Below are 21,365 nucleotides of genomic sequence, written 5' to 3' on the forward strand. Positions count from 1 at the left end.
GGAGTACAAATGTGTTACTTTGAAGGGAAAATCTTAAGAAAATCATATTTCTGAGATTCTATATTAATCGAAAGGATAATCTGCTGGATTGAGCATGTCGAAAGGGTATTTTCTGCATGTAGACAAATTGAAAAAGGAGGTCAGGTGATCAGTACAACCAGGAAGTATGTCCGTAGTGGTCTAGTTTGTCATCCCTAGGTAAGATGGTGCTTTTTTTCATGTTTTATGCAATATATGTTTTTTTTCCCACGTTTTAGCCATTGAATTTCTGAAAAAAAAATGTAAAATACATTTATTTGCGGAAATAAAATAAACATCTCCGTCAAATACCAAAATGTGAACGCAAAGAATCAAAACAATCAACTAGTCTTTCTTTACTTTTGGCTGAATTGGTACTACTATAAAATAACTACAATTTAAAAACAACCTCCAAAAAATAAATCTCTTGTTCTGCGTTTTTTATTATTTTTTTGTCGAAACACTTTTAGCTCTTCGTTCTTTTGTCCTTTTTTTGTGTGGGTTTTCTCTCTTTCTCGCCGGAGAATTCCCGCGGCTCCTGTTTAATTGATTCTTTTCATCACGTTAATCAAAAAGGCGAGCCGCAGCTTCCTTGAGTGCTGAGCGCCTGGCCGCGCACGAACTGGCCGGCCGGCCGGCGAACAACCTGGGCTCTCCCGGGACTTCGCCTTCGCCTAAATGGCTAAAAACGCTGTTAAAAAGAGCGGAAAAACCAACTGCGAGTGCTCAACCAAAGGGCAAAAAAAGGCCAATGGCTGATTCTTTACAAATGTATTAATAACCCTAAAATTGGAACAGTTTCGAAAAGTTAAGCCCACACAAAAATCTGAACGCCAATTTGTTGCATATTTCACGATCAAGCGAACACAATATTTGCATAAAAAACTGTTTGCTAAATAATTCATTCATTTTGAGGAAGAAAAGCTGCAATAAAACAATGTTATTGAAATTGCTTTCCTCCCTAAATGCATTTGCGTTCAACTAAATTATCGACTTTTGAAGTTTAATGACGCACAACATGAGCAAAAAAATATGACCAGAGCCAATCACAACTTTGGTCTATTTTTTGATATTTTTTTGTTTTATACTTTGTTTTAAAGTAGATGATAAAAGCTTGGCAAAGCAGACTGATTGCAAAAGAGGCCATTCGCCATCTTGTTTGATGTGTGTGTGTGTGTGTGTTTGTTAGCTAATTAGGTAATCAACAGATGCGCTAGACAGACAGGAAGCGTCTTGTTAGCGGAGTGAAGCCGAGATGGAAATAGATAACGAGAGTGAGACGCCGTATAAACAGCAAAGAATGAAGGAGAAATAATATAGAAATGGAAATGGAGGGAGGCAAGATGGCCTGGCGTCTTGGGAGGGGGCGGAGACTAAAAGACGGGAGATACAAAAGCCAAGGTGTTCTTGACAGGCCCCCCAAAACGCCACGTTTTACTGACGGCGGCCATCGATAAGTGACAGGGTGACGTGGTGGGCTGGCTTTTGGAATCGGGGGATATCTATATCTATCTATATCTATCTATCTATGTCTATATCTATCTATATCTATATCTATCTATATCTATATCTATCTATATCTATCTATATCTATCTATATCTATCTATATCTATCTATATCTATCTATATCTATCTATATCTATCTATATCTATCTATGTCTATCTATGTCTATCTATGTCTATCTATGTCTATCTATGTCTATCTATGTCTATCTATGTCTATCTATGTCTATCTATGTCTATCTATGTCTATCTATGTCTATCTATGTCTATCTATGTCTATCTATGTCTATCTATGTCTATCTATGTCTATCTATGTCTATCTATGTCTATCTATGTCTATCTATGTCTATCTATGTCTATCTATGTCTATCTATGTCTATCTATGTCTATCTATGTCTATCTATGTCTATCTATGTCTATCTATGTCTATCTATGTCTATCTATGTCTATCTATGTCTATGTCTGTCTATGTCTGTCTATGTCTATCTATGTCTATCTATGTCTATCTATGTCTATCTATGTCTATCTATGTCTATCTATGTCTATCTATGTCTATCTATGTCTATCTATGTCTATCTATGTCTATCTATGTCTATCTATGTCTATCTATGTCTATCTATGTCTATCTATGTCTATCTATGTCTATCTATGTCTATCTATGTCTATCTATGTCTATCTATGTCTATCTATGTCTATCTATGTCTATCTATGTCTATCTATGTCTATCTATGTCTATCTATGTCTATCTATGTCTATCTATGTCTATCTATGTCTATCTATGTCTATCTATGTCTATCTATGTCTATCTATGTCTATCTATGTCTATCTATGTCTATCTATGTCTATCTATGTCTATCTATGTCTATCTATGTCTATCTATGTCTATCTATGTCTATCTATGTCTATCTATGTCTATCTATGTCTATCTATGTCTATCTATGTCTATCTATGTATATCTATGTATATCTATGTATATCTATGTATATCTATGTATATCTATGTATATCCATGTCTATATCTGTCTATATCTATCTATATCTATCTATATCTATCGATATGTCTATATGTCTCTATCTATATGTCTATATGTCTCTATCTATATGTCTATGTCTATTTATCTATACGTCTATACATCTATACATCTATACATCTATACATCTATACATCTATACATCTATACATCTATACATCTATACATCTATATATAATGTTCTTGTATTTTTATAGGGGTGAAAATGTAGTAATAACAGGGTTAATCCTACTTTGCATTTTTTTTTATTATCGCGTCCATTTCTGATCTAAATTATCTGCAAAAAAAGAGGGATAACTTTTTTAGCTTTTTAAGAGAATTGAGATATTTTTATGAGTATTTTCTACGTAGCTACCAAATTTTAAGACAATATGTTGACGTTAGATTTCACAAAAACATGTTTATTGTAATAATGTTACTTGTGTCCACGATTTTTGAGGTTTTTACTATGACCAATTTTTTTTGAATAAAACAATATTTTTAATGTATTTTTTGCTCCAATTTATGCATGTATTACAAATATTTGGCTTTTTAAAAGTTCTTATGAATATAAAGGCTATCCACGGGCAACCTGGGCACCAATAAGTCTGCATTTAATTTATAAACCCTAATTTAAAAAAAAAAAACTAGCCATGCTACATAGCAACCAAATTTTAACACAATATGCTAACATTAGATTTCACAAAACACGCTTATTGTAACAATATTTTACTAAATAATTGTGTCCAGTATTCTTTAGGTTTTACACTGTATGACAAATATATATTTTCCAATTTATGTACATATTACAAATACTCAGCCTTTTACGTATAATCCATCATTGAATAAACAACAAAAACCCTTTAAAAAATCGAAACAAAAATACTCCATATAGTAAACCCAATTGTTTATATTGTTACCTTTTCCATACTAATAAAACAAGCTAATTGGACCTTTTACTATCTTTTCTTCTACTAGCTTTAAGATGTCATAAAAACCCCCCAAAAATCAATCAGAAACCCCTCATAAAAATCAGCTCGAAAATCCCTACAAATTCCATGTAACGTTCACAGACATCACGTAAAATTCCCCTTCATTTTTTAAAAAAATCCAGCGACACGGCTAAGTGGCTAATCGGGATGCTAGTCCCTCATGTGTAACGCCCATTAAACACACTGACGGATGTGTCCCATTTTACCCTTTTGGACCGCTATTGACTTTTTTAAAGCGGGTGCGGCGCGAAGCGGTGGTGATTAACGGGGTGATTATGTGTGCCAGGATGCCCATTAGCTACCACACACAAATACACACACACAAACACAGGTGGCGCTACACGTATAGATGTGTGTTGACGGCAAACCAATGCTCCTGAGACTAATTATCAGTCAGGTGTGTCATCTCGCATTTATTTGGGCCGCTAGGGCGCTAACAAGCGTTTCCTCTGCTGTTATTTTTTCTCTCTCTCCCGTTTCCGTTTTTTCCCGCGTTTTGCCATCTGTTTGCCGTATTTCCTCGGTAGTGACGGGGGAGGAAGAGAAAGTGGGCGGAGAAGTGACGCCGTGAATTCAAATGAAGGCGGAACAAAGGTGGGCTTTTGTTTTGGGCGGAAATGCCGTAAAAAAAGGGAGTTGGTTGAGTTTAGGTGGTTTGTGGGAAAAATACGGGTTGCTAATGTTTGATTTGTTTGTCGTGGATGTGTTTTGGGCGAGGGGGTGTTTGGTTTTAGCTCAAACTTGGTGGATTTTTGAGTGTATAGGATGTTTTTGTAGCTCAAAATAGTGATGACAGGATTGAGGGTAAGGCTTATATGCGCATAAATTAGACCTGATATGCATGAAACTGCAAGGTGACAAAGATGGAATGTCGTAAGGCAAGACAATGCGGACAATAGGGTGATTTGTTTTGAAATAGAGAAAAGATAAACAGATAAAATTTATTTTGACGTCTATGAATGGAATTTAAGGAGAAAATAAACCGTATCTTGGATAAAATGTGGGAAAAAACGTACTTGTGGCTGCCTTTCTTACCTAGGGATGACAAAGTAGACCGCTATGGACACACTTGCTGGTTGTACCGCTCACCTGACCTCCTTTTTGAATTTGTCTATGTGCAGGCAACACTTTAGAAATGTCCAATCCAGCAATCCCTTATACAGAATCTTAGAAATACCACGTTCGATGATTTTTCTAAAGATTTTCCCTTCAAAGTAACATATTTATCTAAAAACTCCCTATAGTTATCTGAAAAACTGATATTAACTTAATGTTTATTTATCCTATAGTCACTTTAGTGTTTTTGTGTTCTTGGTTTTAGATTAAAACATTTTTTTCTCAAGATTTTCCCTTCAACGTAACACATTTTTACTCCCTTTTAAAACCATGAATATGGAGGTAAAAATTGTCAATCAGGGGGCGGCTTATACGAGAGAAATCGTCAAATTAAATGTTTTTAAGCCAATTTTAAGGGTACGGCGTATCCATAGAGGTGGCTTATATGTGAGAAAATATGGGACTAGACATTCAATCAATTTTGGATCATTGGTTTCTGGAATACTTCATGTTCATGGGTCGCATTATGCTGATTTTGGGGTATTTTTATGGTACTTTCAGTTGGTTTTGGGTCAATTTATTATGAAATTCAAGAAAAAAAGAAACCACATCGTGCATAAAATGTGGAAAAATTCACTTAAAAACTCAGGCAATTTTAAAGGCGCGGCTTATATGGGAGAAATTGTCAAATTCAACAATTTTAAGGCAATTTTAAGGGTGGGGTCTTATACGGGAGAAATCGTAAAATTCAACGATTGTAAGGCAATTTTAAGGGTGCGGCTTATACGAGAGAAATTTTGAAATTCAACGATTGTAAGGCAATTTTAAGGATGCGGCTTATATGGAAGAAATTGTAAAATTCAACGATTTTAAGGCAATTTTAAGGGTGGGGCTTATACGCAGATGCGGCTTATATGCGAGAAAATACGATATATATGTTATATTCTACTAATATTATTATAAAGACCGATAGTCAGGAGAGCCCTGAAGAAAAATAAAATAACCCATGTTCCAGGTCGACTGAGTGTTACCCAATCACGACACACCCCGTTTAAGAGGATGCTAGCAGGGGCCCGTGAGGACAATTCCGGCCCCCCGAACCCTGGACATATTTGTTCCGCCACTGGTTGTAATCATGCTAGACATGTCCAGCACATTCCGTTTGATAGCCCGTTGCTGTGGTGACCCCAAATAACCAAACTTTAATGGCCAGTGTTATCAGGAAACCACACTATTATGACTTTTGGGAGAACCCGGGGGGTAAATTTACGGCTACCCCATGTGCCCCTCAGACGACATTGTGTGTGAAAGTCCATTAAAATGTAGGACCGGCGCTTTTGCTGGCTAGCAGCCAAAACCGGGCCAAAAAAATCGAGACCCCGAGGCTCAACGGCGCTTACGCTCTGATTAGCAAATTAGCATGTGCCGGTAAATGGCAGGGGGGCATTAGCATGGGAGCTAACGGGGGGGAAAAAGGCCATCGAACCGGGGCAGTCGGCGACATTTTGTGCCGCGTCATCGTTAATCAATGCGATGCTAAGCGACGCTAAGTGGTTGATAATGTTCGTTTGGGGAGGCGGGGTCAGGGCAGGAAGTGAGGTGGGCTTGGGTCGTTGTGACCGTGACCTTTTCGTTCGGGTTACACTTTTTCCACTTTTAAACTTTGACGGGAATTTAAGTGGTGTTGGTGCGCAATCAAAACATTGGATACTCCCGAACTTTTTCAGTTTTTTAAGGCGCATTTTGTCCAAAAAATATTTTTGACTATAAATGGCTGCTTATTGAGGGTGGGTCAACCTGTCACTGCAAAAAAAAAACATGACTTATTAGCAATCATTTTCGGATCCAGATTATAGTTGAAATGGGTCAAACAAGATTGTTGTTTTTTTACAGAAAAAGTACTTTAAAAAATATTTTTCTCATCCAAAAGTTGCGTACACAATTTGAAGTGATCAATAAAGTATAACATACGGGAAAAACGTATAAGTTGACAGGTATGTGTAACAGTTATCCCTTGATTATTGCAGCTTCACTACATTGTGTTCTTCAGGGCATTTTTTTTTGTCAATTATATATTTTTGGGGGAAATTCATAAAAATGTGAAAATTCACGCTGAAATTCGCAAGTGTAAGACACTTCCCTTGTCCTCTGCTTGCTACTAGAACTCAGCACTGAAGTAAATAAAAAAAATATATATATATACATTTATTCACTCAAAAATTATAATTTTTTTAATTTCATAAAAATGTGAAAATCCACTCTGAAACTCGCAATTGGAAGCCACTCCCCTGTCCTCTGCTTGCTACTGGAACTCAGCACTGAAGTAAATAAATAAATATATATATATATATATATATATATATATATATATATATATATATATATATATATATATATATATATATATATATATATATATATATATATATATATATATATATATATATATATATATATATATATATATATATATATATATATATATATATATATATATATATATATATATATATATATATATATATATATATATATAGATATATAGATATATAGATATATAGATATATAGATATATAGATATATAGATATATAGATATATAGATATATAGATATATATATATATATATACATATATTTTTTTAACTTAAAATTATTATTTTTTAATTTCATAAAAAAATTAAAATCCATGCTTAAACTCGCAATTGGAAGCCACTCCTCTGCTACTCAGACTCAGCACAGTAGTAAAAAAAAAATATATATATATATATACATTTTTAAATAGGTTTGACCCCACTTTGCTGTTTTTCATTTATTGCGGCCATGTCTAGTCTACATGAACCACACTAATCGAGGGATTACTGTATTTCTACTTTGTATTTTTCAAGCTTTGCTCTTGAAAAATATTGTTCATTCTCCATTTTCCCACGCCACCTGAAGGCCCCTTGACATACTATTTTAGTCAGGCACATTCATGCTAAGAAGACTGTGGCAATTCCGTCTGGTTATTAAAGGGTGTGTGGATACTTTAGCACGTTTGGCAAAGACCCTTTTTGATATCCACTGATTTTTTTCGGCGTCAAATGAGTAAATTTGCGTCTACGGTTAGAGTGGTGTGCACCAGGTGCACCTCCTCGAATTTTTGGGCGGCGTTTCTTCTCATTTTCTCCCGCCGTGGTCGCCACTTTGGCTTCCCGCCAAAGCTGGTTTTTCATCACCGTCTAATAGCTTGAGTGCGTGTTGTGTCTTTTGATTTTGTTCCAAACTATTTTTTTTCTCGCTTTCTTTTTTGTTCAATGACTCAGATGGCACACCAGTTGATTTTCCTGGTAATATGTTTTAAAATATAATGAATGTCATGCAATCTTCCCAAAAGCTTTACTAATTAAATCCAAAATGATTAGTAGGCCAATGTTCTCTTTTGTTAGCAATTATTGGGAATTTCTAGGAAATGAAACGGGACAATGAGGACAACCAATATGGATGAAGTTGTGGAATAAAATGTCCTTTTTATGTAAGATTAATAAGAACAAGTGGATTTACCTTTAGTGAAATCAGCACCTCAAATCCCTTCTTTGCAATTTTCTGTTTTTACTGAAAAAAATGAAACCAAACATAACAAAAACTTGATGGAAGTTGTCTAATATTATCTAAAATGTGACATTTTTTACAGTGTACTGAAGAATTGTTTACCTGGAAAATAATGAATGGAATATCAGTTATACTATTTTAACAGTCAAACTCTTAGCACTAAATTTCCCAAAAATATATTTTTTAACATTTTATTGAGAATCAGATTGTGGAGTTTGCATTTTTCAACTCAATTCTCCTCCCTAATCCCCTAACAAGTATGCTAAGCTAATATTAGCACCCTATTAGCACCCTAAATATCCTTTAAGGTTGACCCTGATTGGTTGTTTGTCTTCTTGTTCCCCGTGATTGGCGACCACCAATTCCATAATTGTGTGGGATAGGCTCCAGCACCCCTGCGACCCTTTCTTAGGAAAAGTGGTAATGAAATGTGATCAAAAAATTGAATGTTGGGCTACTGATGGATGATTGGTTAGTATGTCAGCCTACCAGTTCTGAGGTTGAGGGTTCGATTCCAGGTGGCTCTTACCTGTGTCGAGTTTGCATATTCTCCCTGGGCTTACATGGCTTTTCTCAGGATACTTCATTTTTTTCACACCACCCAAAATCATGCATGCTAAGCTAATTAGATGCTAAATTTCCCATGTTCTTGTGTGTAATTGGTTGTTTGTCTCCTTGTGCCCTGCGATTGGCTGCCCAATTTAGGCTATCTCCCTGTAGTTAGATTAGATAGGCTCCAGCACCCCCGTAACCTTTGTGAGGATACGCGGTTTCAAAATTTCATGAATGAATTGAACCTTTGGGGACGAGTGGTTTGGAGCGTTGGACTTACAGTTCTGAGGTCGAGGGTTCGATCCCAGGTGAGTCCTCCCTGGGCTTGTGTGGGTTTTCTCTGGATACTCCAATTTTTACCACCCAAAAACATGCATGCTAGGCTAATTAGATGCTAAATTGCCCTTTCCTTTTGTGTAATTGGTTGTTTTTCTCCTTGTGCCCTCCTATTGGCTGGCCACCCATTTAGCCTATCCCCCTGTAGCCGGCTAGGATATGCTCCAGCACCCCTGCGAACCTTGTGAGGATATAGTTATGAAATGAAGGCAGAAAAAGGTTAAATAAGCGCTACTTTAATGCAGAAAGCCTCATCCAATAAAAACAGTGCACTGAAGGCACACAACTTGAAAAAAGACGCACTTGCTTGTAAACTTTAAAAACCGATAAAAAAAAATGGTCGTCCAAGACGACAAACGCCAACGTCCCTCTTTGTTTTCCATCACCTTCCCCCCCACCCCTCTCCGCGTCTTGTGGTTCCTCATCTCGGATTCCCGTCACTTATTCGCCGCCGCCCTGATCGGCGACGCCGCTTTGACACAAACGACCCCGACGCATATAACAATTCCGCTCTTGTTGTAGAAAACATCCCGGCGGGGCCACACGGGGCCGTATTAAAAGCCCGTTTACGGTTTCGGCTCCCCGTCGTAAAAAGGGCGTACACTAAAGTTTTATGGACACACGGCGCCCTCGCATTCATTAGCCGTAGGGATTTTTTTGCATTTGAAAGAAAACGTGGGGGTAAAAAAATACCCTCTTTTTTGAAGGACGACTCCATCTGTATGCATGAGGACTTAAAGACCTCATTTTTAGGGGGCGGGGCCAGAGAAGGGGCGCATACAAGTTATGTTGACACGCAATGGCGGAATGTTACAGTGGTTGCGCGACCCCGAATGGAGGGAAACGTCCAATGGGAACGTTGCGTTTATGACCTCGGCGAAAAGTCGTAAAAAAGGGAAAGTTTGGCAAGGAAGATAACTCAAATTCATGTGACAAAGCGTAGGTGGAATAATGGCTGAGATTTAGCACTAAAGATAATTACTAGTTTTCTCTCGCGTATAAGCCGTATTTGTATCGAAAGTTAATGAATGGCTGAATTGAGGGTAAGGCTTATATGCGCACAAATTAGGATTGATAGGCAGGGAAGTGGAAAGTGATAATGTTGAAATGGTATGATGGTACAGATTATAGGTGGCAAAAAGGTGGTCCGGGGGCCAGATTTGGGCCGTCGCATCATTTTTTGTGGCCCGGGGAAGTAAATTATTAGTGCTGACTTTATGTTTTTGGATTAAATTAAAATGAAGAGTATAGATGTATATTAAATTTCCTGATTTTACTTCTTTTCAATCAATAATTGTCATTTTTTAATCCATTTTTGTGTTTTTAGTTCAAAAAGCATTTTGTAAAATCTAAAAATATATTTAAAAAAAGCGAAAATAAACATTCTTTTAGATCTATAAAAAACTGAATTTTCAGGGCTTTTAATCCAGTTATTTTAATCCATTAAAAAAAAATCTAAACATTATATAAAAAATGATTAAATTGAAATAATTCTGGGGCATTTTTATAGTACTTTTAGTCGGTTTTGGGTTATTTTAGGCTAGTTTCACTTAGTTTTATGGCTATTTTCCGTTAGTTTTGGGTATTTTAAGCTTCCTTGTTAACTCATTGACTGTAATTGAAGGCGCCATTTTGACAAAAAATGAAAGAATGACTGTTTGGAGAAGTTTTCAGCTAAAAACTGCCGTAAAATTCCTCCCTCATGGTTTTATATTTGTACTTCTTTCCTGTTCACTTCCCGCCTTAAATCCTCTGGCCACTCGCCCCCGATAGCCATGATTGACGGGGTCAGTGGCGCTTCACGCCGCGACCGGTCCGCTTACCACCTGACATGAGGGCTACTACTAGTCGACTTTTAAGGGGCATGTTCCCCCCCCCCACCCAGCTCACCCACTTTCCCTTCGCCATGAGCATAAAAGTAGCAAAAGTAGCAAACTCCGCCTCCTCTCGCTGTCAACCAACGAACGGGAGAGGTCGGCAACGGCATGGCTCGCTCTACTGGGAGTCGGGCTTGATTTATTTATCTTTTTAAAGGACCGGGCGGTCGGCACGCTTGACAGGCCGGACTTGATACCTGGCCTGATTCAGTCAATCCGCCCGGCAACTCGCTCTTGGCTGCTAATGGCTAAATATACGCCGGCATGTATTCCGTTACACACACACACATACCCACACACAAACAGTGAAAAATCTGTGCAAGCCGGGGTTTAGCGCATTGGGCTCACAGTTTTGGGGTCGAGGGCTCGATTCCCAAGTGGGTTATGAAAATGTGGAGTTTTCTTGTTTTCGCTGATGCAAGCTATCCTAGTTTATATTGTCTTTAGGTTTGAGTGTAAATGGTTGACTACCGATTCAGGACTGGGATAGGCTCCAGCACCCCCTGCGAGCCTTGTCGGAAAATGAAAAAAAAGGTTCGTTTGCTGCCAGATCTCCCACTTCATTGTCTTGTTTAGTTGTCTGTGGCCGTCAATGGTAGCCAATGAGTTCATTTTTGGATGTTTAAGGTGTCAAAGTGACAGTCCGCGGGCCAAATCTGGCCCATCGGATCATGTTGTGCGGCCCGGGAAAGTTAATCATGAGTGCCGGCTTTCGGTTTTAGGTTCAAATTAAGAGTATAGATGTAAATTCAATTTCCTGATTTGCCATCTTTTAGATCAATAATTGTCATTTTTTAAATCATTTTTTGTGTTTTCTGTGTTTTTAGTTCAGAAATTATTTTGTTAGATCTAAAAATATATTTAAAAATCAACATTGTTTTTGATCTATAAAAAAACTGATTTTTTTTAATCCAGTTATCTTAATCCATTTTTGAAAAATATTTAAATATTATATCTAAAATGGTATTTTTGGTGACTCGCTGGAAATTTTGGCTCATTTTTGGGACAGAATATGTTGATTTTTGAATCGTGGACGCGTGACTAGTTATTAATTTTGGGTGATGGAATACAGAGTGAACAAAAAATGTCCCAAAATGATATAAATCGATCAAAAGTATGACAAAACATCATCATTTTAATGTATTTTCACGGCCTTACTTCGAGCCAATAAACATCTACTTCAATTATAAAGTCTTTATTCTTCTCACAACAATCATAAATGATAAATCCACCATCAAATTCCATTTGCATTCACAGCGTTATTAACAAAAAAACGTTAAAAAAAAGATTTTATTCAGATCTTGTTGGTGTTCCCTGATGAAAATCCACATTGTTTAATGCGGACTCTCATCTTCACATCTTTAACATATTTGCTTGGTGGCTAACTGCTGTTTTTCACTCTATTTGTTGTGATAAATGACTGTTAGATATAATTTCCCTAGATCATATCTCTCTGGGACACACACACACACACACACACACACACACACACACACACAAAAACGCCATAATTAGACTGCCTGATTAATAATTCATTATTACTTTTTTTAACGCCTTTTAGAATCACTGTGTGGGAGTGTAAAAAAAAGTCACTCATCTACTGAAAATGAGGATTATTTTTAATCCATGTCTATAAAAGTAAAAACAAAAAAATAGCTCATTTATGCTAATTGTTCGCATTTTCATATCAAATGTATTCTACAATGTTTAATCTTTTTTTATGGATCTGTGTGAGTATCGATATTTTATTATTGGAATATTTTTTGACAAAATCCCATCAGGTATTTTTAGATTTGACAAAATGATTTTTGAACTAAAAACATAGAAAAAATGATTAAAAAATGACAATTATTGATTTTAAAGGGGGAAAATCAGGATATTTAATATACATCTATAATTTTCATTTGAATTTGATCCTAAAACAGTAAGTCAGCACTCATCATTTACTTTCCGGGCCACACAAAATGATGCAACGGCCCAAATTTGGCCCCCAGACCGCCACTTTAACACCTGTGATTGAATGTGTTTAAATTGTAATAATTAATAATAACATTTCCACAACTTTTAGCGTCCATGCCATCCTTATGCCTTATGACACAAATACGTCGCCACATCCACATCCGCCACACACTCACCCCCCACACACACACACATGGGCCAACACAGGTAAAGTGTAGCACCCCCACCTCCACCACACACGCTTTCAGCTCTTCTCAGTGCGTGTAATCAGATATTGATTTAATGCGCCACTCGCTGTGACATCCATCTCTGCTTTTTCTCCATCTTCTCTCATGCCTCTCTGCGTTTATGATATTACACACACACACACACACACACACACACACACACACACACACACAAAGTGTGAATTCTGGATGGCCGAGACAAAAAAATTGGATTTTTTTTCCCCTTTAATTTATTTGAACAAAGGCTATTTGTCCTGGAAGAAAAAATGCTTGTCTATTGTAGGCTTGTATTTTTGTGTTTGTGTGTGTGTGTGTGTGTTGGGGATATACACTATCCTGTCATATGAAGCCTTGAAATCCCGCCCTAAACTATCTGTCATTTTTTTTTAACCTTCATCATCACCAAGGTCAGAGTCAGAAAATTTGTGCTTGAGAAAAGACAGCTGCCATATTGCAATTCGATCTGAAGATAGGGTCAAAAATCACCTGTATAGGAGGGGTGGGGTGATATATTGAAATTGTGATTAGGGTAGGTTAGAACTTTATTTTAACCTGTATTCGGGATTTTTTTTTTGGTTGCAGTTGTAAGACAGTCACAAGACACAGAAGGCATTGTAGACCTAGTAAAAAAACTGGAGCCAGATACAGGGAGTTCACAAGGTGGGGACCTTCTTTGGACTGCTGTAATCTCTCGAATATCGGACATGGCCACAAGAAAACTAAAACTAGACTAAAACTACACTAAAACTACACTAAAACTGCATTAAAACTAGACTAAAACTAGACTAAAACTACACTAAGACTATCTTAAAACTAGACTAAAACTATCCTAAAACTAGACTAAAGCTAGACTAAAGCTAGACTGAAACTACACTGAAACTACACTGAAACTACACTGAAACTACACTGAAACTACACTGAAACTACACTGAAACTACACTGAAACTACACTGAAACTACACTGAAACTACACTGAAACTACACTGAAACTACACTGAAACTAGACTGAAACTACACTGAAACTACACTGAAACTAGACTGAAACTAGACTGAAACTAGACTGAAACTAGACTGAAACTAGACTGAAACTAGACTGAAACTAGACTGAAACTAGACTGAAACTATACTGAAACTATACTGAAACTATACTGAAACTAGTTTGAAACTAGTTTGAAACTAGTCTAAAACTAGATTAAAACTATACTTAACCTGTTTTTTTATTTAAAGCAAGTCGAGAGGAACTATTTTCACTGTGATTACAGTATTTAAAGTATTTACATTTTTGTATATATAGATTATATTCAGATACTAATACAATACTGTCTTTTGATATGCTTATTGCTTTAATATTGAATCAATATACACTTTTTGATCATTGTACTTGTATTTCTGTATAGCCCCGAAAACATGCATTATGTGTATATCGTGAACCACATCTTCATCTGTAAAATGAACAAGTGACCCAAAAATGCCCCCAAAAATTAACAAAAGATGCCCGAAAATGTACAAAAAATGACCAAAAATGAACCAAAAATGCCCTAAGTTGACCCCAAATTAACTCATTCCAAACAACCATGCATTCATTCATCTCCTGCCATTCTTCACTCAAAAAACAATCCCACATCAACTCATAATAAATTCATTTTTTTCCACACTTTCACCCACGAAACGAAAAGCACATTGATCTTCCTCAATATGAAATTCCACTTCTCCAGCACCCCTAAATATATTTCCTCAGGCACGCTGACAAATCATCAAAACAAACTTTTTACCCAACTATTGTTTTTTTAAGCACTTTTTCATCTTCGCTCTTCCGGCCTGCCGTGTTCTCCCCAAAAAAAAAAAATTACACTTACTCAAATAAAGAATGAATGGCGCTAAAAAAAAACATAGTTGGAGATGTTTCAAATACTCACAAATACACACAAATACACAAAAATACACACAAATACACACTAGAATCCCCCTAAAAGCATTTACATGTTGCACAGGTTGGGGGGGGCTGCGAAAAAAGCTTCTTTGTTTCTGTTCCTATAAGTGTGTGTGTGTGTTACTAACATGTAAGGAGGCGGGGGGCGCTGTTGTTGACGAGGGGGGCTTCTTGGTAGCCCCGATGATGCGAGGAGACAACAGCATGTGCGTTTAAGTGCGCGTTTGTTTGGGGGTCTCTGCGGGGCCGTGCATGCCATCCCATGTCGGATGTGCAATGAGAGTCGCGAGCGAATAGGACATTAACTCCCGCCAAGACCACCACGTGTACTGCCTCATCCTCTCGTGCAATACAAGCGAGATCAGAAGAGCGCGACAATGAGGGCAATCTTCACAAACACACACACACACACACGTATGCGCTTTTAAATAGAAATGGGGACTGCCGTATTTTCCGCACTTCAAGCCGGCAGTGTGCCTTATACGTGGATCAATACTGCTTAATTATTCTATGAAATTCCATTTAGCTCCATCTACTTGATGCATGGCACAACACCTAACCACCACCACTACTACTACTACTATTACTACTACTATTGGTTCCTCTCGTTGATGTATAACGCAACTCCTTACTACTACAGCTTCATTTTGTTGATTTATAACACCCCTCTCATTACTACTACTACTAGTATACTGCCAGTACTACTACTAGTACTGATACTAGTACTACTACTAGCAGCACTGCTACTACTACTAGCACTACTACTAGTACTACAGCCAGTACTATTGCCAGTACTATTGACAGTACTACTACTAGTAATACTAACAGTACTACTACCAGTACCCACTACTAGTACCACTATTAGTATTATTACTGCTAGTACTACTACCGCTAGTACTACTACAGCTAGTACGACTACAGCTAGTACTACTAGTACTGATACTACTACAGCTAGTACTACTACTAGTGCTACTAGTACTGCTACTACTACTCGTACTACTAGTAATGCTGCCACTACTATTACTACTAGTACTGCTACTACTACTCGTACTAATAGTAATGCTGCCACTACTAGTACTACTACTGCTGGTAATATTAGAACTACTACTGCTGCTACTACTACTACTCGTACTACTAGTAATGCTGCCACTACTATTACTACTACTGCTACTACTGCTAGTACTACTACTGCTGCTACTACTACTAGTACTACTACTGCTGCTAATATTAGAACTACTACTGCTGCCACTGCTACTGGTACTACTACTACGACTACTACTGGTACTACTACTACTACGACTACTACTGGGACTACTATTACAGCTTCATCTAGTACAGGGGTGGCCAACCAGTCAGAGACCAAGAGCCACATTTTTTACCGTGTTACCGCAAAGAGCCACATCACACAGATTTATTGTAAATGTCACACACCAGAATAGTAATGACATAAATTGACTCCTACAGTACTAACAGCACAAGCCAGTCATTATCAACAATGAACATTGTGTGCACTGTCTCACACAGACAAACTCTCAGTTCAACCAAGTCCACAAACAAAAATATAATAATTTACAATAGCGTTTTTCTTTTACTATGCATGTTACTTAGTGGGACTTCTGTCATAAAATCAGAGCCTATTTTTGCGCAACATTCGCTCCTTGTGAGCTGTCATTTATTATGAATGGCTTTTAACTAGCGCGCCCACCACGTGGGTGTACACCTCGCTCTCCGATTGGCTGCTCCCGGCTGAGCACTCTCGCCTTGGTCTGCCTCGCAGGGGGTGTGGCTTTTTCAGCCGACGCTCGATCTTTGGGATACTTTTTGTGTGCGCGACGCCGTTCATTGTCGCTTCTGGTTCACGGGAGCTCTCCCACTCTGTTAAAAACGTTTACTCAAATGACCTTGCTCCTACTGGGAAACTTTGAGGTGTTTTCATCCCAAGCACATGCGCATTTGACGAAAATACCGTATTGAACTCAAGCGAAGCGCACACGCAAATAAAACACAAATACAAACTTTGATATGGACGTAAGAGCCGCATGAAACCGGGCAAAGAGCCGCATGCGGCTCGCGAGCCGCGGGTTGGCCACCCCTGATCTAGTAGATATAAAACACACATCTACACATCATCCACTACTACTACCACGACTTCAACTACTACCACCGTGTCTTATAATGCAGTGTATACAAACACATTTTAAATGTCATTAACAAGACAAATCTATAAAGGCTGGCTCTACTTTAACATCCTAATGGGATAAATATTTTGGCCTTACACGTGGGTGTCCTTGGAATTTTGACCAAATTATTCTTCCAACGACCCAACTGACTGACAGCTTTGACGCCTAGCATAATATAAACATGTATATATTTTACATATACGGCGACTTCATTTCCATGCAAAGTGGCCACTGTGACAGTCCAATGTGGGTGTGTGTGTGTGCGGGTATGTTAAAGACCTCACGCAATTGCAGACAACATCACACACATTTGCACAAAATGCCCCATCACAACATGGTGCCAGCCACTCCGCCATCACGTTACACAATACACAACGTGTGTTATTGCGCCTGTGTCCTTTCACTTTGATGCGCTTGTGTTAGTGCAAACTGACAGGAAGCCCAGCATGCTTACGACCAGCTGTGTCGTGTACACACACACACATTGACACACACACATTGACACACACACACACACACATTCACACACAAGCGCACACACAGGTGTTGTTGTGTGACAGTGTTGTCAAGTTGCCGTTCCGCCTGGTGCCGTTTTATCTTCTTGTCTTGTCGCAAGTACACTTCTGACAGCTCTTGTGTTCGTGTGTGTGTGTGTGTGTGTGTTTTTGTGTGAATTTGTGCGTGTCTGATGGACAGGTCCTTGCCACTAACTTGGACGACCCCAAGGACAATAAACGTGTGCGTGTTAGGAGAAAAAAAAGACAACTCTTAAAAGCAGAAACACGCAAGGACGATTTTATTGACTTTTTTTTCTTTTTGGCTGATATTTTTTAAAGCGTGGAATGGTTGGCTCGTCTGACTCGCAGTTTGAAAATCCGGGTTCAATTTCTGACGTTCCTGTGAGGAGTTTGCATGGTTTCCCCAGGGCTTTTGTGGGGTTTTAGGGGTATTCCAATTTTCTCCCAAAAATATGCAGTTGAAAACTTTAAATTTGATTTTTTTTCCAAAGGAAAACCTACTTTATTTGATTTTTTTATTCTATTTTCATTAGTCAGTTTTTTTTGTAGATTTTTTTTGTTTTTAAAGATATTTTATTTTTTTGACTTACAATCTTATCATTTAGATTTTTTTCTCATGTCTCCAATTAGAACAACATTTTTTGAATATTTATGCAAATTTGCTCAATTTTTAACCAAAAAATATGTTCAAAAAAGAAAGATTAGATGACTATATTTAAAAAAAACATTTAATATTTTTTGTTATTTAGCTCTGAGTAGATCAGTGCATTTTTTCTGGTCTTTTCTCCCAAAAAAAATAAAAATGAATGAGTTTAATGCTCATAATTCAAATGGAATTTATGTTATTTTTCCCTTTTTATATGGCGTATAATATCTTCTGGGAACATTTTATGTAAGTTTTTAATCATCACAATGCTTTTCTGAGCCATTAAACAAATGATAGACATGCTAGAAAAAAAATGAAACATTTAAAAATGCCATCAGTCCTTTTGCTAATTACGATGATAGCGTAAAAAAAAAAAAACATATTTTATTTGACATTAAAACAAATGCTTATCCCAGCTTATTATCTGGCTGAAAAGTTCTAATAATCATCAAAGCAAATTGTTTCGATGAACGTGAGCTGCAATCATCATTAAAAAAAGCTTATTATTATTATTTATTATTTTTGCTAATGGCGTAAATCTGTTGGAAAATGAATTTCCTGCTCAGGCAAAGAATAAAAATATGGAGTTATTATTAAAATGAAGGTGCAAAGTCAAAGTATGTAAAGGGTATTAAAATGTAAATGTGTTTCTGGTTGGAGAGCTGTCAATCAAACATAAGCATAAGTTATAAATGGCAATCAAAATAGCATGTTTTTGGAGCTAAAAATGCTACGCTAATTGTAGTGCGGACGTGGCTAATGTCTGGTTATACATGTCAAGGTGGACATGTTGCCGTTTCTGCTACAGTTATTACACTTTCACCCTCGGTTACCTTTTAAATGTCCTCCGGTGGTTTGTTTTGATATTTTTTACTGAGTTTTAAAGCTCTTTTGCAATTGGTTGACAGCCTCCATTGTTTTGTATTGCAAGTTTTGTTTTTGTTTTAATCCATTTATAGTAAATATTTCATTTTGAATGTCAAATTAATTTAGTTTAAGTGAATTAATCAAATTACATGTCTGCAAAATTGCACCCCTAGTGGTGGGAATGTTATAATAAAAATAAATACATAAAAAATACATTTTAAATATGATTTAAACTGGATTTTGAAAAGAAAGACAATTTAGAAATGTGTTTTTATACATACACATGACATATTTATTTATTTATTTTAAAATAGCACAGGTTTAAAAAAAAATAAAATATTTTTGTTCCATTTTAAACAGGATTTACAAATGAAAAACATTTTATACTTACATACATATGACAAAAAAATATATATTTTTAAAATACCACATAGAATTACACTTTTCTGAACAAAAATATTTATCAAGTTAAAAAAATAATTTAAAAAAAATATAATAAATCTATGTATAATATTTTTGTTCCAATTTGAACAGGATTTACAAATAAAAAAACATTTTATACATACATACATATGACAAAAAAACATAAAAATAATAAACTAACAAAGAATTATACATCTCTAAACAAAAATATTCATCAGGTTAAATAAAATAATTAAAAAAATATATAATTAATCCATGTAAAATATTTTTGTTCCATTTTAAACAGAATTTACACATAAAAAAACATTTTTAGAAACATTTTCTCCCATTAAAAAATACATTATCCAAACCAGAACACCTCTCCAACTAAATAAATGTACCACCTTAAAAAAAAACACCTAAAAAAACCCTCTAGCCCCCCCAAAAACCCTCCCATTCAATCATCCATCTACTTAAAACAACTAATTATTTTTCCCCTCAATTGATTAAACATTCTCCCCGAATTTTCTTCATCTCAACAACACGGTCTCTACTTTTGCAGTCATTTCCATTTATGGCATATATAGATTTTCCAGGGTAGTAATAATAAGAAGTAAAGTGACAGTAAAGCCAAACATTTCAATCCGGCTTGTTTTTCTACGATCGATGTAACAATAAAGGCCGTGATTACGCTCGTCAAGCCGTTAAAATCTGTCGGAAAAGGTATTTGATTCCCACTTTTTTGCTTCCCACATTCACGCCCACCTATCTACACACACACTACACACACACATATTTTATATGCATATCCAGCTGCGTTATCATCAATGTTCTTTTTTGACTCTATGAATAAGTTGGCATGACTTGAGGCATCCGAGCAATGAGGCGCAGCTGCAAGAAATAATCAATGAAAGAGTTCATTTTCTTTATTTTCCTCTCCGGATTTAATGGTCCAAGAAGTCAAAATGGAGATGAAAAGAACCTCAAAAGTGTTCAAAGTAGATGGAAACATTTTTTGTAGTGATCTTATTTTGTGGAAAATCAGTCAAAACTGATGAGCTAGTGTATTATTTTGGAATTTTGTAGTTTTTACCTCGATTTATTTTGTTTTTTAACCAAATTATTGTTATTTTTTGTTCTCTTTTGTCTGTTTTGTTTTTATTCTGAATACTATGTTATGAAATACTATGTTAGGACTATACTATTTTTATTCCTGGTCATGTGGATGTTTTTAAAGCAAAAAACTTGTTGTTTTTAGCCTAGCCTAGCATGCTACATTTCGCGCATTGGTTCATTCATATCTTAATTTTCACTGCTAATATGTTCCAAGAGTTTCTGCACTCTAATATGTTTATTATTATGTCTATTTTATAGTATTTTGACTTTTTCAAGCCTCTCCTTACAATTATTTAACTCCCACAAAAATAGACATTGCCCTCTAGTGGACAGGGAAATAATCTCAAACTATAATATGCATTTTTTCCACATTAAATGTCTGTATTATCGCTCTTACAACTTTTCCGATATATGTAGCAGATTCATTCCGCCATACCGTGATTCCGCGATAGTCAATTCGTGAAATAGTGAGGTTTTACTGTAATTTGACTTTGGCAATTTCCACTCTACAGGTTGGAGAGTCCGTCCTATGAGGTGATGCAGTTGGACTTTGAGGTGGACAATGTCATCACATTGGCCTCTACCCAA

General features: G+C 36.5%; 1 protein-coding gene across 1 annotated transcript in view; it reads left to right on the plus strand.

The window, feature by feature from the left end:
• The window catches only part of LOC144195748 (transmembrane protein 132B), a 114,036-nt gene that overhangs the window by 66,550 nt on the left and 26,121 nt on the right, over positions 1-21,365 (plus strand). Inside the window, exon 5 of the mRNA XM_077715568.1 lies at positions 21,290-21,365. This exon is cut by the window's right edge and continues 111 nt beyond it. Within this exon, the coding sequence (XP_077571694.1) occupies positions 21,290-21,365 (76 nt within the window). The remainder of the gene's footprint in view (positions 1-21,289) is intronic.

Source organism: Stigmatopora nigra, chromosome 4, assembly GCF_051989575.1.
Source record: "Stigmatopora nigra isolate UIUO_SnigA chromosome 4, RoL_Snig_1.1, whole genome shotgun sequence".
NCBI lineage: Eukaryota > Metazoa > Chordata > Actinopteri > Syngnathiformes > Syngnathidae > Stigmatopora > Stigmatopora nigra.